At 42.8% G+C, this 14,104-nt stretch overlaps 1 protein-coding gene across 12 annotated transcripts in view; it reads right to left on the bottom strand.

Annotated features, from left to right (window-relative positions):
• The window catches only part of LOC143651822 (mitogen-activated protein kinase kinase kinase 9-like), a 105,197-nt gene extending 96,812 nt beyond the window's left edge, over nucleotides 1-8,385 (bottom strand). For 11 of the 12 annotated variants that reach the window (XR_013160236.1, XM_077122641.1, XM_077122637.1 and 8 more), the window contains exons 1-3: nucleotides 7,976-8,385; nucleotides 6,479-6,589; nucleotides 1,107-1,207 (exon numbers count right to left, since the gene is read on the bottom strand). Coding sequence is in view for 9 of the 12 variants with exons in the window: in XM_077122642.1 (XP_076978757.1) it covers nucleotides 1,107-1,182 (76 nt within the window). In the remaining 3 variants the exon portion in view is untranslated. The remainder of the gene's footprint in view (nucleotides 1-1,106; nucleotides 1,208-6,478; nucleotides 6,590-7,975) is intronic. The other variant, XM_077122644.1, reaches the window with a different exon arrangement.
• Nucleotides 8,386-14,104: the final 5,719 nt, after the last annotated feature.

Here is a 14,104-nt window from a genome sequence, read left to right as displayed (position 1 = left end):
GGGTTATACAGAATACATAGAATATGTTATTACAATTAAATTTCATTTTGGAGTAATACAAATGTTCAAAAACTGATTGTGGTGATGAATGTATGACAATACTGTGAACCACTGACTGTACACTTTGGATGATTATATGTCAATAAAACTGTGTTTAAAACATTTAAATAAATAAATAAATAAATAAAAACATCTTACTGTTACTGAGCAGGTCCTGTTTCCCCTCCCCCAGCTCCACTGGAGTAAGCCCCATGGCCCCCACCCCAGCTCCACTGAAGCAGCACCCTCGGCCCCTCCCCCAGCTCTATTGGAACAGGCCCCTCGGCCTTTCCCCCAGGTCCAGGGGAAAACTTTTTGTAGCCCCTTTTCCCACCTCCAGTGGAGAGCTCTCCTGGTCCCTTATTCCAACTGTATTGTCAGAGAGTTTCCATGATAATTCTATACTTTAATAAAGAAATAATGAGCTGGAAAGCAAGTAGTTCTTGAGGCAAACAAATCAACTTTAGAAATTCAAAGGCAGAGTGGGAAGCATATACAGTTTTTATCATAATAAATGCATCTCCCAGGCTGAAGCAATGGTGTCTGCATCCTCATTCTTCCTTCATGCTAAAATGTGTCCAGAAAGATCAAAAAATGATACACAAAAAAATGAAACCTTAAGAGGACGATAAAACATGGGAAAATACCACTGATGGGGTGAATGAGTAATTTATGGCACTTCTACAGAATGGAATACCAGTAAGTTTTTAAATGATCATGGAAGTTTCAAATGTGCCAATATCAATCAATCTATCACATATATTAAGTGGTGAATTCGAGAAACAGAACGTTCTTTTTGTACAAAAAAAGAAAAAGGGGGAATAATATGCAGAGATTTTTTGCTTGAGTGTTTCTAAAAGGACACAAAATAAATTTATTTGATTGCCTCTAGAGCAGAAGATGGGTCTGAAAAGGAAGGAAACTTGCTTTTTACTGAAAATCCTCTGGAGTTTTGAATTATTTGTTATACTGCACATCAAGTCCTTACCTTGCAAAGCAAAATCAAAGCATAAAACTCAAAGAAAATACATTTCAAAATAGAAGAGGATAACCAAGGCAATTCTTACCTTTCTCTGCAAAATTTAAGTGAATGGAGTATGGCAGATCTCTTTTGACGTAAATTCCACAAATGTAAGGTGTCATCAGCCAAGGTACTCATGAGAGCTCCCTGAGAAATGAGCCAAGATAGACTTCAGATATAACACACATAACTGATATTAGTACTACTAAACATGCCCAAAAGCCTTCCAGATTTCAAACCTGCTGCCAATAGATTTGGTTCTGGGAAACATCTGCCTTACCCAAATTCTAAAGAGCACACCTTTATGAGTGTTTAGGTATATAGGGGTGTGTGTGTGTGTGTGTGTGTGTGTGTGTGTAAATGCACACTCACACTTGAAAAATGCTGACAACACTGGAGGCCTACGTATAATTAAGCATTATATATAAAAGATTCATAATGTAATTTTCAGACTCCCTTTCTTCAAATCAATCATTTGTGAATTCCCTTGGTATCTTCTCACAGGTCTTATGTTCCAATCTGCAACTCCTCCCTGAACTAGCTTCTAACTGAATCAACAGGTACAGCTCAGAACAGCTTAACATCTTTATCAAAGTTTCATATCATGCAGGGCATTCCATTTTGTATATTACAACTTCTGAATATCTTTGCAATATAAAACCTTTGTCAGTAACAAGGTACACTGACAGAATCGAGAAATCATTCTATGATTTGACCTACTCAACAAATATCAATTTTAAAATCTCTTCTTGAAGATCATGTATTTTTTCCTGTAAAACAAAACAACCCCACAAAGGACAGGCTAAGCCTACTTAAAATTAGGCCTAAGAGGCACCCCCAAGAGAACCTCTATTGGTGCTCAAATGTGGCCTCTCTCTCAGCCAACAGAACACAACTCACTGCCCTCCCCTTCCCTACATGGGACATGACCCCCAGGAGTGTGGACCTTCGTGGCAACATGGGACAGAAATCCCAGAATGAGCTGGAACTCAGCATCAACGGATTGCGAAAACCTTCTCCACTGAAAGGGTGAAGAGAGAAATGAGACAAAATAAAACATCAGTGCCTGAGAGATTCCAAACAGAGCTGAGAGGTTATCCTGGAGGTTATTCTTATGCATTAAATAGATATCACCTTTTCAGTTCAGTGTAGCAGAGAGGCTGGAGGGAAGTGCCTGAAAATGTAGACCTATGTTCCAACAGCCATGCTTCTTGAAGATGGTTGTATAAAGACAGAGCTTTTGCAATGTGACTGTGTGACTGTGAAAACCATGTGTCTGAGGCTTCTTTTATCTACCTTATGGACAGATGAGTAAAACATATGGATTAAAAATAAATAAATAATAGGTGGAACAAAGATCAAAATAAATTTAGTAGACTGAAATGCTAGTGATCAATGAATGGGAGGGGTAAGGGGTATGGTATATATGAATGTTTTTTTTCTGTTTTCTTTTTGTTGCCAACAAATGTTCTAAGAAACGATCATGATGATGAATACGCAACTATGTGAGGAAAAAGAATGCTCATATTGTCTTGATTGGTTTTATTAATAAAATTTTTTTTAATTAATAAAAAAAGAAGTCAGTCACAGTTCATGGTTGTAACAGATTATACTTTGTTTTTGCTACTGATGCACAGTCTTAACATTCTGCTAGTCTACTCCCCTAGAACACTGTACTGCACTCTATTCCTACCGTGGAATTTAAGAAAATGCTAAGAGTAACTGAAAAATTCTTAGGTCAGCATTTAAAACTTCCTTAAGCAGAACTCTATTCTAACATTTACAATAAATGCCCAATAGTGTTTGAAAAACTATGTCAGTTAATTACTTCTTCTAATGTGACTGAAGCAAGCATCTAAATGAAAAAGAAACTGTGGCATGTACACTAATAACTAATTAGAGTAGTAAATGGGATGAACTAAGTTAAATCAAATTTTTATCCCAGCATCCATTCTCAGATGCCTAATGGTTATTTTCTCAAGTACAGCAAAGTGAATCATAAAGGAAAATAAAGCATTATGAAAAATATGGTACGAAGCCTAAATAGACGGAAAAATGTGTTTCAACACTTATTTTCCCTTGTCAAAAGACAAAAAGAAAACTCAAAGGAAAAGCCCTTAGCAGGAAGCGCTGCAGCAGCCGACGCCGCGGCTGCAGAGCCCTGTGGGAGGCAGGGACACCGCTCCTGAGGACACAAGGCGCACTTCCAAGAGGCCATGGGCGGGGTCGCCATGCACCAGGAGCCTCAGCAGGGAGCCAACCCACACAAGTTCCAGAAGGCACTTATTTTGAAAGGAAAACAGGATCAAAAACTATTTTTAAAAATCCCTAATTTTAAGAAGGATAAAAAAACACAAAGCATTATTTCACTATAACAAGCACACAATTTCTAGGAATATTTATGTGTTTACAGAGAACATAGTGCATTAAGTAAACCTAAAGTTTTAAATAAAGATTACTGTAAAACCCAAAAAGTTATTTTCTATTTAAAACACACTGTATTCTCCCTCATTTAGGAGGCTCTAAATTATTCTGGATTGATGCATTTTTGCATCATGGCACCAATAAATCCGATGCCATAAGCTCCCCATGTCACCACCCTCATCGTCTGCCTGTAAAACAACTTCCAAAAGGACTAACTGGGGGCCCAGAGAACAGAATCAAGAGGAAATTAGTCTTGTTCACTGAATAAAGTCATACCCATATCTGTTGATACTGAAAAACGATGCAAAGATGGACAACTATAATTTTTTCCTAGAAGTTTAAAAGACAACACTTGCCATGAAGTTACACTATGCCTATCTGCCCAGAAGGGGCATGCGATAATCTAATTCCAAAGCAGACACCGTGCACATGGATTCGGCATTAAAGAGCCTGATGAGTTGTTTTTATCCATACAATTCATTTTTCAACTGTTTTTGTTCCATAAGTGAAAATGAGGTGGTTGTGTTTTTACCAAAATGTTCGCACATCTATGAAGTCACAATATTAAAAAAACAAAAGCTCACTTTCACTTTTATCTTTAAAGATATCTATTGCATCAATCAAAATCATTAAGGAAAACATACAAATGCAAACTATTTTAAATAAAATAGGAAGTATAGGTCTCCAACAAGCTGATTGCTAAATTAATAGGTGTATCATCATGGAATAGACCCAAAGGTGCCTAATTAAGCACTTTCATTAACGTACTCATTATAATTCACCAGAAAGATACTGCTTCTTTCACAGGATCAAAAAGTACCCATGACGATAATCTGCCTTGGTACACAGGGGCTGCACTTGTGGAGCCTCTGACTTGGATAATGCAGGCAACAGTCAGAAAGCAAAGGGGTCAAAAAGGTGAAGATGCAGCCAACTCAATGGGAGAAAATATTTGGAAACCGTGTATCAGATAAAGGCTTGATATCCTGTGTAAGTAAAGAAAACATTCCACCCAACAAGAAAAGAACAAACAATCCAATTATAAAATAGGCAAAGAAGCAGTTGACCGACCGTGTTTTTCAAATACTGTTGGACATTTACTGTAAAATGACAGAATTCCAGTTAAGGAAGTTTCAAAGAAGACTGAGAGCAGTGGCACAGACAGATATTTGCACACTGATGTTCACAGCAGCATTATTCACAACTGTCAAAAGATAGAAACCATCCAAGTGTCCATCTACAGAGGAGTGGATGAACAAAATGTGGTACATACACATGATGGAATATTATGCAGCATAAGACAAAATGAGGTCCTGAAGCATATGACAACTTAGATGAACATTGAAGGCATAATGCTGAGTGAAATAAGCCATGCACAAAAGGATAGATACCTTATTATTCCACAATTATGACACCGGTAAAGATAAACTCAGAGGTTTATAATATAGAATATAGGGGACCTAGAGATACACGGAAGCTAGAGATGGGTGAATGGTCAGCTAATGAGGCTGAACTTAAATGTAAGCATCAGACAGAACCGAAGGCAGTTCATTAGTGGTTCTGTAAGTAATACTGCCATATTGAAGGTGAACATGATCGAAAGGGGTTGTATAGAGCCACGTATTCTAGTGATGAACACTATACATATAAATAAGTTCTTGCATGAACTACTTCAAAGGTATGAATCTCGTTCAAAGAAAAAATAACGTCCGAGTACAAGGAGAAAACAACTACTGCACACTGTGGTATATGTTTAACAGGAAGACATCACCAGTACCACAGCAATACCAGCGGTAAATAACTGGGGGGGAGGGAAAAGAGTTAAGGGGAGGTTTGGAAATTCTATCGGTGAGGGTATGTTTATCTGTTATTTTTCTCTTTAGAGCAATGAACACTGTCGAAGCTTGAGAGTGTTGATGATTATACAACTAAGTGAGATAATGCGAGAGATGGATTGTTGACAGTGGACATTATACATGATGCCCCATGGAGGGAGCTGGGCAAAAGATACACTGAGAAGTAGAATGGCGAACTCTGGTATGTATTTAGGATGGAATATCGTGCTCTTACAGAAAGGAATGAAGTCGTGAGGCAACCAACGAGGTGAATAAACCTTGGGGACATTATGTTCTACAAAATAAGCCAGAAAAAAAAAGAATATTGTATGGTCTCTTATAGAAAATATTTATAAGAAAATTTGGGTATGGATTTTAAGGTCTTATAGTAGTCACACTTAGTCAGGAGCTATAAATGTTATACCTAGATTTCGAGATGCTGTGCTATATACGTGGAATCCAGTACCTCCCTGGAACTTCGGCTACCTGTGTGACACCTAAGACTCAGAGTTGGAGTTCTGTAGCTCGGAAAGTCAGCATTACTACATGCAACAACTGCTAAAGAAACTGAAAAAGAGATCAGGTTTGAATTAGAGATAAGAACGAAGCTGACCAGGTCAGGAGTAAGGTAGAGCAGAATATAGGGGTAAGGAGAGCACTGTATTCAGAACTTTACCAACTATATGAGATCAAATGAAGAGAAGTTTATTTTGTCCAAAACCTAAATTTTCTGCAACACATAATCTAATTCAACATGTACAGACAGCTCATTTAAACAACCCAAGCACACAGAATCCAGAACGGTAATGAGGCCTTGTGATTCTGTACAGCTTAATATAATGCCAGATATATTTCAGAGTATGTTGACCAGATAAGTAAAATGTATTGGCAAAGTCCCTCGAGGAACGGGAGATGAAAATACGGAACTATTAAGCTTTGCCATGAAGGAAACCCCCGATACTGTCTAAAACGTTAGGCACTATTAAGTCAATAGGCAAAGCTCTTGATCTTGAGGCTTGCTCTTATGAAGCTCACGCACGTAGCAGCCATACAAAACCTACCTATAGGTATGCCGAAGAGTTACCTCCAGAGCACCTCTTTGACTGCTCAGATGTGGCCCCTCTCTCTCTAAGCCCAACATAACAAGTAAAATCATTACCTTTCCCTCTTCATAGGACATGACATCCAGCGGTGAAAGTCTCCCTGGGAAAATGGGACATGACTCCGAGAGATGAATCTAACTCTGGCACCACGGGATCCACAGTGCCTTCTGGATCAAAACGGGATAAAGAAATGTAATCAAATAAGGTATCAGTGGCTAAGGGAGTTCAAGTAGAGTCAAGAGGCTGCTCTGGAGGCTACTCTTACACAAGCTTCAGCTAGATACTGCTAATTACCACGGTCTGCCAACTCCAACCAACACCATTCCTGTCAACCCTAAAGAACACCCACGGCTTTATCAGAGACTCTACACAAGCTTCACACACTAAGATACTTCTAGAAACCTACGAACTCCAGATGGTTCCTAGGCCAAGTAAGTCCTGAAACGCAGAGGGACCAGCCTCTCCAAGAACATCAACTAGTTCCATCCCCCTATCTTATATTGTGGATACCCCTTTGCAACATGAAAAAGTTAGAATGGGCAGAGTCCAAATATCCCTAAAGATTGGGAGAAGGGTCAAAGGAGAAGGAGGTGTTATAACAGAGAATTTAGAATGTAACAAGTGAGCATGACTGCTAAATCACTATATTGCTATTTCTATTATGTCGCTAGTGTCTTGGAGCAGCTAGAAAACCCAAAATTGTGGAACTGCAACCCATATCAAACTCTTGTTTGATAACTATTTCTTACAATGTACTTCAAAATATATTCCTTATTGTATAAATGTTATATTCACAGTAAAAAAATATCATAAAAAATAAAAAGAAGGCAAAGGGGCCCACATAGGTGAGGCCCGCACCCCCTCCTCTTTAAGGTGCTTGGAGGAACTCAGAAGACCCCGCCAGACAGATGGGGCCCACGCCCCCACGGAGAAATATCTAAAGCCAACCACTACAGGGGACATTTGCACACCATGGCACCAACCTCCTTAACAAGCAACAATCACTGCACTAACTTCTTAACCCAACGTAATACAATTCAATATTTTCAGCCACTGATTGCACATTTTAGGAGAAAAGCCACAATCAAACATCCAGTTGGACAGATTTGGCCTTTGGGTCAGCAATACTCATCAGACAGCGTTTCCAAAGGAAACTGAAGTCTGCGGGTTAAGCCAAAAACGCTCACAGGGAAGGGTTCCAGGCCACGCTGGTGGGGTCAGGGCTCGGCGAACAAGGACCCTAACCCTGAGGCCCGGCCAGCAGGCCCCTTCCCAGGCCGGAGCCCAGCTCCCGGCTCCCTGCTCCCTGACCCCGCTCCGCCGCCCCTCTCCTGCGCCCAGCCACCCCACTGCCGCGCCCACCGTCCCACTGCCGCGCCCGGCGCCCCACTCCCAGGCCCGGAGCCCCACTACCCACTTGCGCTACTCCTCGTGCCCCACCGCGTGTCCAGCGCTACACCCCGCTGGGTGCTCCTGCTACTCCTCATGCTCCGCACCCGTTCCCGCTACCCACCTCCCCCGCGCTCTGCCACCCTGCGCCGGCCCCGGCTCACCTTGCACAGCTGGAAGTGCTTGCCTGCAGCGTCTTGGCGATGTCTCTGGCTCGCGGCTCCCGTCCGGCTCCCGCTCCCGTCTGGCCTCCGCTCTTGGTCGCGGCCGCCCAGCTCCACGCAAACGACCGTGACCCCGGGCCAGGCTGGCCCGCCGCTAACTGGACCGCCGCGGCTCCCTGAGCGTCTGCAACGGGTGCCAACACCCGCCAAGCCGCGACTGATGCCAATGGCCCTGACCCGCATGCGCATATCCAAGTTCGCCAGCCGGGGTCCTCTCGATGCGCTTGCGCACGCCTGGCTGCAAGCTCAGTGGGAACGAACACCTTGCGCCTGCGCACGCCCGGAGGCCTGGTAGGTCGCGCCGCTCCTGCGCACACTGGCCGCCTGCTGCGTCGAGACCTGTTTGCCGCTCTGTGGCACATTGTGAGGGTCACGGCCGTTGGCGTCTGTTACGGTTTGGCTGGCGTTGGCACTCGTTGCTGACCCTCAGGGAGCCGCAGCGGTCCAGTCAGCGGCAGTCCGGCCTGGCTCGGGGTCCTGGGCATTTGCGTGGGGCCAGGTGGTGGCCACCGAGAGCGGAGGCCAGACAGGAGCCTGAGCCGGAGCGGGAGCAACGGGGGCGTTGGGGGTTGGGCCGCCCGCGGCCGCAGTCGTGGTGTTTCCTGTACGGGTCGCGCGCACACCCTGGGGTCGCAGGAACCCTTTGGAGGGGGCTTGCCGAGACCATGCCGAATTCAACATCAGGAAAGGCTGGACGGCCTGACTGCCCATCTCCTAGGCCGCGCTGCCGCCGCCATCGCCAACTTCCCACCTGGCAGCCGCGAGCCGGAGACATCGCCAAGACGCTGCAGGCAAGCACTTCCAGCTGTGCAAGGTGAGCCGGGGCCGGCGCAGGGTGGCAGAGCGCGGGGGAGGTGGGTAGCGGGAACGGGTGCGGAGCATGAGGAGTAGCAGGAGCACCCAGCGGGGTGTAGCGCTGGACACGCGGTGGGGCACGAGGAGTAGCGCAAGTGGGTAGTGGGGCTCCGGGCCTGGGAGTGGGGCGCCGGGCGCGGCAGTGGGACGGTGGGCGCGGCAGTGGGGTGGCTGGGCGCAGGAGAGGGGCGGCGGAGCGGGGTCAGGGAGCAGGGAGCCGGGAGCTGGGCTCCGGCCTGGGAAGGGGCCTGCTGGCCGGGCCTCAGGGTTAGGGTCCTTGTTCGCCGAGCCCTGACCCCACCAGCGTGGCCTGGAACCCTTCCCTGTGAGCGTTTTTGGCTTAACCCGCAGACTTCAGTTTCCTTTGGAAACGCTGTCTGATGAGTATTGCTGACCCAAAGGCCAAATCTGTCCAACTGGATGTTTGATTGTGGCTTTTCTCCTAAAATGTGCAATCAGTGGCTGAAAATATTGAATTGTATTACGTTGGGTTAAGAAGTTAGTGCAGTGATTGTTGCTTGTTAAGGAGGTTGGTGCCATGGTGTGCAAATGTCCCCTGTAGTGGTTGGTTTTAGATATTTCTCCGTGGGGGCGTGGGCCCCATCTGTCTGGCGGGGTCTTCTGAGTTCCTCCAAGCACCTTAAAGAGGAGGGGGTGCGGGCCTCACCTATGTGGGCCCCTTTGCCTTCTTTTTATTTTTTATGATATTTTTTTACTGTGAATATAACATTTATACAATAAGGAATATATTTTGAAGTACATTGTAAGAAATAGTTATCAAACAAGAGTTTGATATGGGTTGCAGTTCCACAATTTTGGGTTTTCTAGCTGCTCCAAGACACTAGCGACATAATAGAAATAGCAATATAGTGATTTAGCAGTCATGCTCACTTGTTACATTCTAAATTCTCTGTTATAACACCTCCTTCTCCTTTGACCCTTCTCCCAATCTTTAGGGATATTTGGACTCTGCCCATTCTAACTTTTTCATGTTGCAAAGGGGTATCCACAATATAAGATAGGGGGATGGAACTAGTTGATGTTCTTGGAGAGGCTGGTCCCTCTGCGTTTCAGGACTTCCTTGGCCTAGGAACCATCTGGAGTTCGTAGGTTTCTAGAAGTATCTTAGTGTGTGAAGCTTGTGTAGAGTCTCTGATAAAGCCGTGGGTGTTCTTTAGGGTTGACAGGAATGGTGTTGGTTGGAGTTGGCAGACCGTGGTAATTAGCAGTATCTAGCTGAAGCTTGTGTAAGAGTAGCCTCCAGAGCAGCCTCTTGACTCTACTTGAACTCCCTTAGCCACTGATACCTTATTTGATTACATTTCTTTATCCCGTTTTGATCCAGAAGGCACTGTGGATCCCGTGGTGCCAGAGTTAGACTCATCTCTCGGAGTCATGTCCCATTTTCCCAGGGAGACTTTCACCGCTGGATGTCGTGTCCTATGAAGAGGGAAAGGTAATGATTTTACTTGTTATGTTGGGTTTAGAGAGAGAGGGGCCACATCTGAGCAGTCAAAGAGGTGCTCTGGAGGTAACTCTTCGGCATACTATAGGTAGGCTTTGTATGGCTGCTACGTGCGTGAGCTTCATAAGAGCAAGCCTCAAGATCAAGAGCTTTGCCTATTGACTTAATAGTGCCTAACGTTTGAGACAGTATCAGGGGTTTCCTTCATGGCAAAGCTTAATAGTTCCGTATTTTCATCTCCCGTTCCTCGAGGGACTTTGCCAATACATTTTACTTATCTGGTCAACATACTCTGAAATATATCTGGCATTATATTAAGCTGTACAGAATCACAAGGCCTCATTACCGTTCTGGATTCTGTGTGCTTGGGTTGTTTAAATGAGCTGTCTGTACATGTTGAATTAGATTATGTGTTGCAGAAAATTTAGGTTTTGGACAAAATAAACTTCTCTTCATTTGATCTCATATAGTTGGTAAAGTTCTGAATACAGTGCTCTCCTTACCCCTATATTCTGCTCTACCTTACTCCTGACCTGGTCAGCTTCGTTCTTATCTCTAATTCAAACCTGATCTCTTTTTCAGTTTCTTTAGCAGTTGTTGCATGTAGTAATGCTGACTTTCCGAGCTACAGAACTCCAACTCTGAGTCTTAGGTGTCACACAGGTAGCCGAAGTTCCAGGGAGGTACTGGATTCCACGTATATAGCACAGCATCTCGAAATCTAGGTATAACATTTATAGCTCCTGACTAAGTGTGACTACTATAAGACCTTAAAATCCATACCCAAATTTTCTTATAAATATTTTCTATAAGAGACCATACAATATTCTTTTTTTTTCTGGCTTATTTTGTAGAACATAATGTCCCCAAGGTTTATTCACCTCGTTGGTTGCCTCACGACTTCATTCCTTTCTGTAAGAGCACGATATTCCATCCTAAATACATACCAGAGTTCGCCATTCTACTTCTCAGTGTATCTTTTGCCCAGCTCCCTCCATGGGGCATCATGTATAATGTCCACTGTCAACAATCCATCTCTCGCATTATCTCACTTAGTTGTATAATCATCAACACTCTCAAGCTTCGACAGTGTTCATTGCTCTAAAGAGAAAAATAACAGATAAACATACCCTCACCGATAGAATTTCCAAACCTCCCCTTAACTCTTTTCCCTCCCCCCCCCCCAGTTATTTACCGCTGGTATTGCTGTGGTACTGGTGATGTCTTCCTGTTAAACATATACCACAGTGTGCAGTAGTTGTTTTCTCCTTGTACTCGGACGTTATTTTTTCTTTGAACGAGATTTATACCTTTGAAGTAGTTCATGCAAGAACTTATTTATATGTATAGTGTTCATCACTAGAATACATGGCTCTATACAACCCCTTTCGATCATGTTCACCTTCAATATGGCAGTATTACTTACAGACCCACTAATGAACTGCCTTCGGTTCTGTCTGTTCCTTACATTTAAGTTCAGCCTCATTAGCTGACCATTCACCCATCTCTAGCTTCCGTGTATCTCTAGGTCCCCTATATTCTATATTATAAACCTCTGAGTTTATCTTTACCGGTGTCATAGTTGTGGAATAATAAGGTATCTATCCTTTTGTGCATGGCTTATTTCACTCAGCATTATGCCTTCAATGTTCATCTAAGTTGTCATATGCTTCAGGACCTCATTTTGTCTTATGCTGCATTATATTCCATCATGTGTATGTACCACATTTTGTTCATCCACTCCTCTGTAGATGGACACTTGGATGGTTTCTATCTTTTGACAGTTGTGAATAATGCTGCTGTGAACATCAGTGTGCAAATATCTGTCTGTGCCACTGCTCTCAGTCTTCTTTGAAACTTCCTTAGCTGGAATTCTGTCATTTTACAGTAAATGTCCAACAGTATTTGAAAAACACGGTCGGTCAACTGCTTCTTTGCCTATTTTATAATTGGATTGTTTGTTCTTTTCTTGTTGGGTGGAATGTTTTCTTTACTTACACAGGATATCAAGCCTTTATCTGATACACGGTTTCCAAATATTTTCTCCCATTGAGTTGGCTGCATCTTCACCTTTTTGACCCCTTTGCTTTCTGACTGTTGCCTGCATTATCCAAGTCAGAGGCTCCACAAGTGCAGCCCCTGTGTACCAAGGCAGATTATCGTCATGGGTACTTTTTGATCCTGTGAAAGAAGCAGTATCTTTCTGGTGAATTATAATGAGTACGTTAATGAAAGTGCTTAATTAGGCACTTTTGGGTCTATTCCATGATGATACACCTATTAATTTAGCAATCAGCTTGTTGGAGACCTATACTTCCTATTTTATTTAAAATAGTTTGCATTTGTATGTTTTCCTTAATGATTTTGATTGATGCAATAGATATCTTTAAAGATAAAAGTGAAGGTGAGCTTTTGTTTTTTTAATATTGTGACTTCATAGATGTGCGAACATTTTGGTAAAAACACAACCACCTCATTTTCACTTATGAATTGTATGGATAAAAACAACTCATCAGGCTCTTTAATGCCGAATCCATGTGCACGGTGTCTGCTTTGGAATTAGATTATCGCATGCCCCTTCTGGGCAAATAGGCATAGTGTAACTTCATGGCAAGTGTTGTCTTTTAAACTTCTAGGAAAAAATTATAGTTGTCCATCTTTGCATCGTTTTTCAGTATCAGCAGATATGGGTATGACTTTATTCAGTGAACAAGACTAATTTCCTCTTGATTCTGTTCTCTGGGCCCCCAATTAGTCCTTTTGGAAGTTGTTTTACAGGCAGACGATGAGGGTGGTGACATGGGGAGCTTATGGCATCGGATTTATTGGTGCCATGATGCAAAAATGCATCAATCCAGAATAATTTAGAGCCTCCTAAATGAGGGAGAATACAGTGTGTTTTAAATAGAAAATAACTTTTTGGGTTTTACAGTAATCTTTATTTAAAACTTTAGGTTTACTTAATACACTATGTTCTCTGTAAACACATAAATATTCCTAGAAATTGTGTGCTTGTTATAGTGAAATAATGCTTTGTGTTTTTTTATCCTTCTTAAAATTAGGGATTTTTAAAAATAGTTTTTGATCCTGTTTTCCTTTCAAAATAAGTGCCTTCTGGAACTTGTGTGGGTTGGCTCCCTGCTGAGGCTCCTGGTGCATGGCGACCCCGCCCATGGCCTCTTGGAAGTGCGCCTTGTGTCCTCAGGAGCGGTGTCCCTGCCTCCCACAGGGCTCTGCAGCCGCAGCGTCGGCTGCTGCAGCGCTTCCTGCTAAGGGCTTTTCCTTTGAGTTTTCTTTTTGTCTTTTGACAAGGAAAATAAGTGTTGAAACACATTTTTCCGTCTATTTAGGCTTCGTACCATATTTTTCATAATGCTTTGTTTTCCTTTATGATTCACTTTGCTGTACTTGAGAAAATAACCATTAGGCATCTGAGAATGGATGCTGGGATAAAAATTTGATTTAACTTAGTTCATCCCATTTACTACTCTAATTAGTTATTAGTGTACATGCCACGGTTTCTTTTTCATTTAGATGCTTGCTTCAGTCACATTAGAAGAAGTAATTAACTGACATAGATTTTCAAACACTATTGGGCATTTATTGTAAATGTTAGAATAGAGTTCTGCTTAAGGAAGTTTTAAATGCTGACCTAAGAATTTTCAGTTATTCTTAGCATTTTCTTAAATTCCACGGTAGGAATAGAGTGCAGTACAGTGTTCTAGGGGAGTAGACTAGCAGAATGTTAA

The sequence above is a fragment of the Tamandua tetradactyla genome, chromosome 12, assembly GCF_023851605.1.
Source record: "Tamandua tetradactyla isolate mTamTet1 chromosome 12, mTamTet1.pri, whole genome shotgun sequence".
NCBI classification, from domain to species: domain Eukaryota; kingdom Metazoa; phylum Chordata; class Mammalia; order Pilosa; family Myrmecophagidae; genus Tamandua; species Tamandua tetradactyla.
Note: the sequence above shows the minus strand (reverse complement) of the source record. Positions and strands in the feature narration are given on the sequence as shown.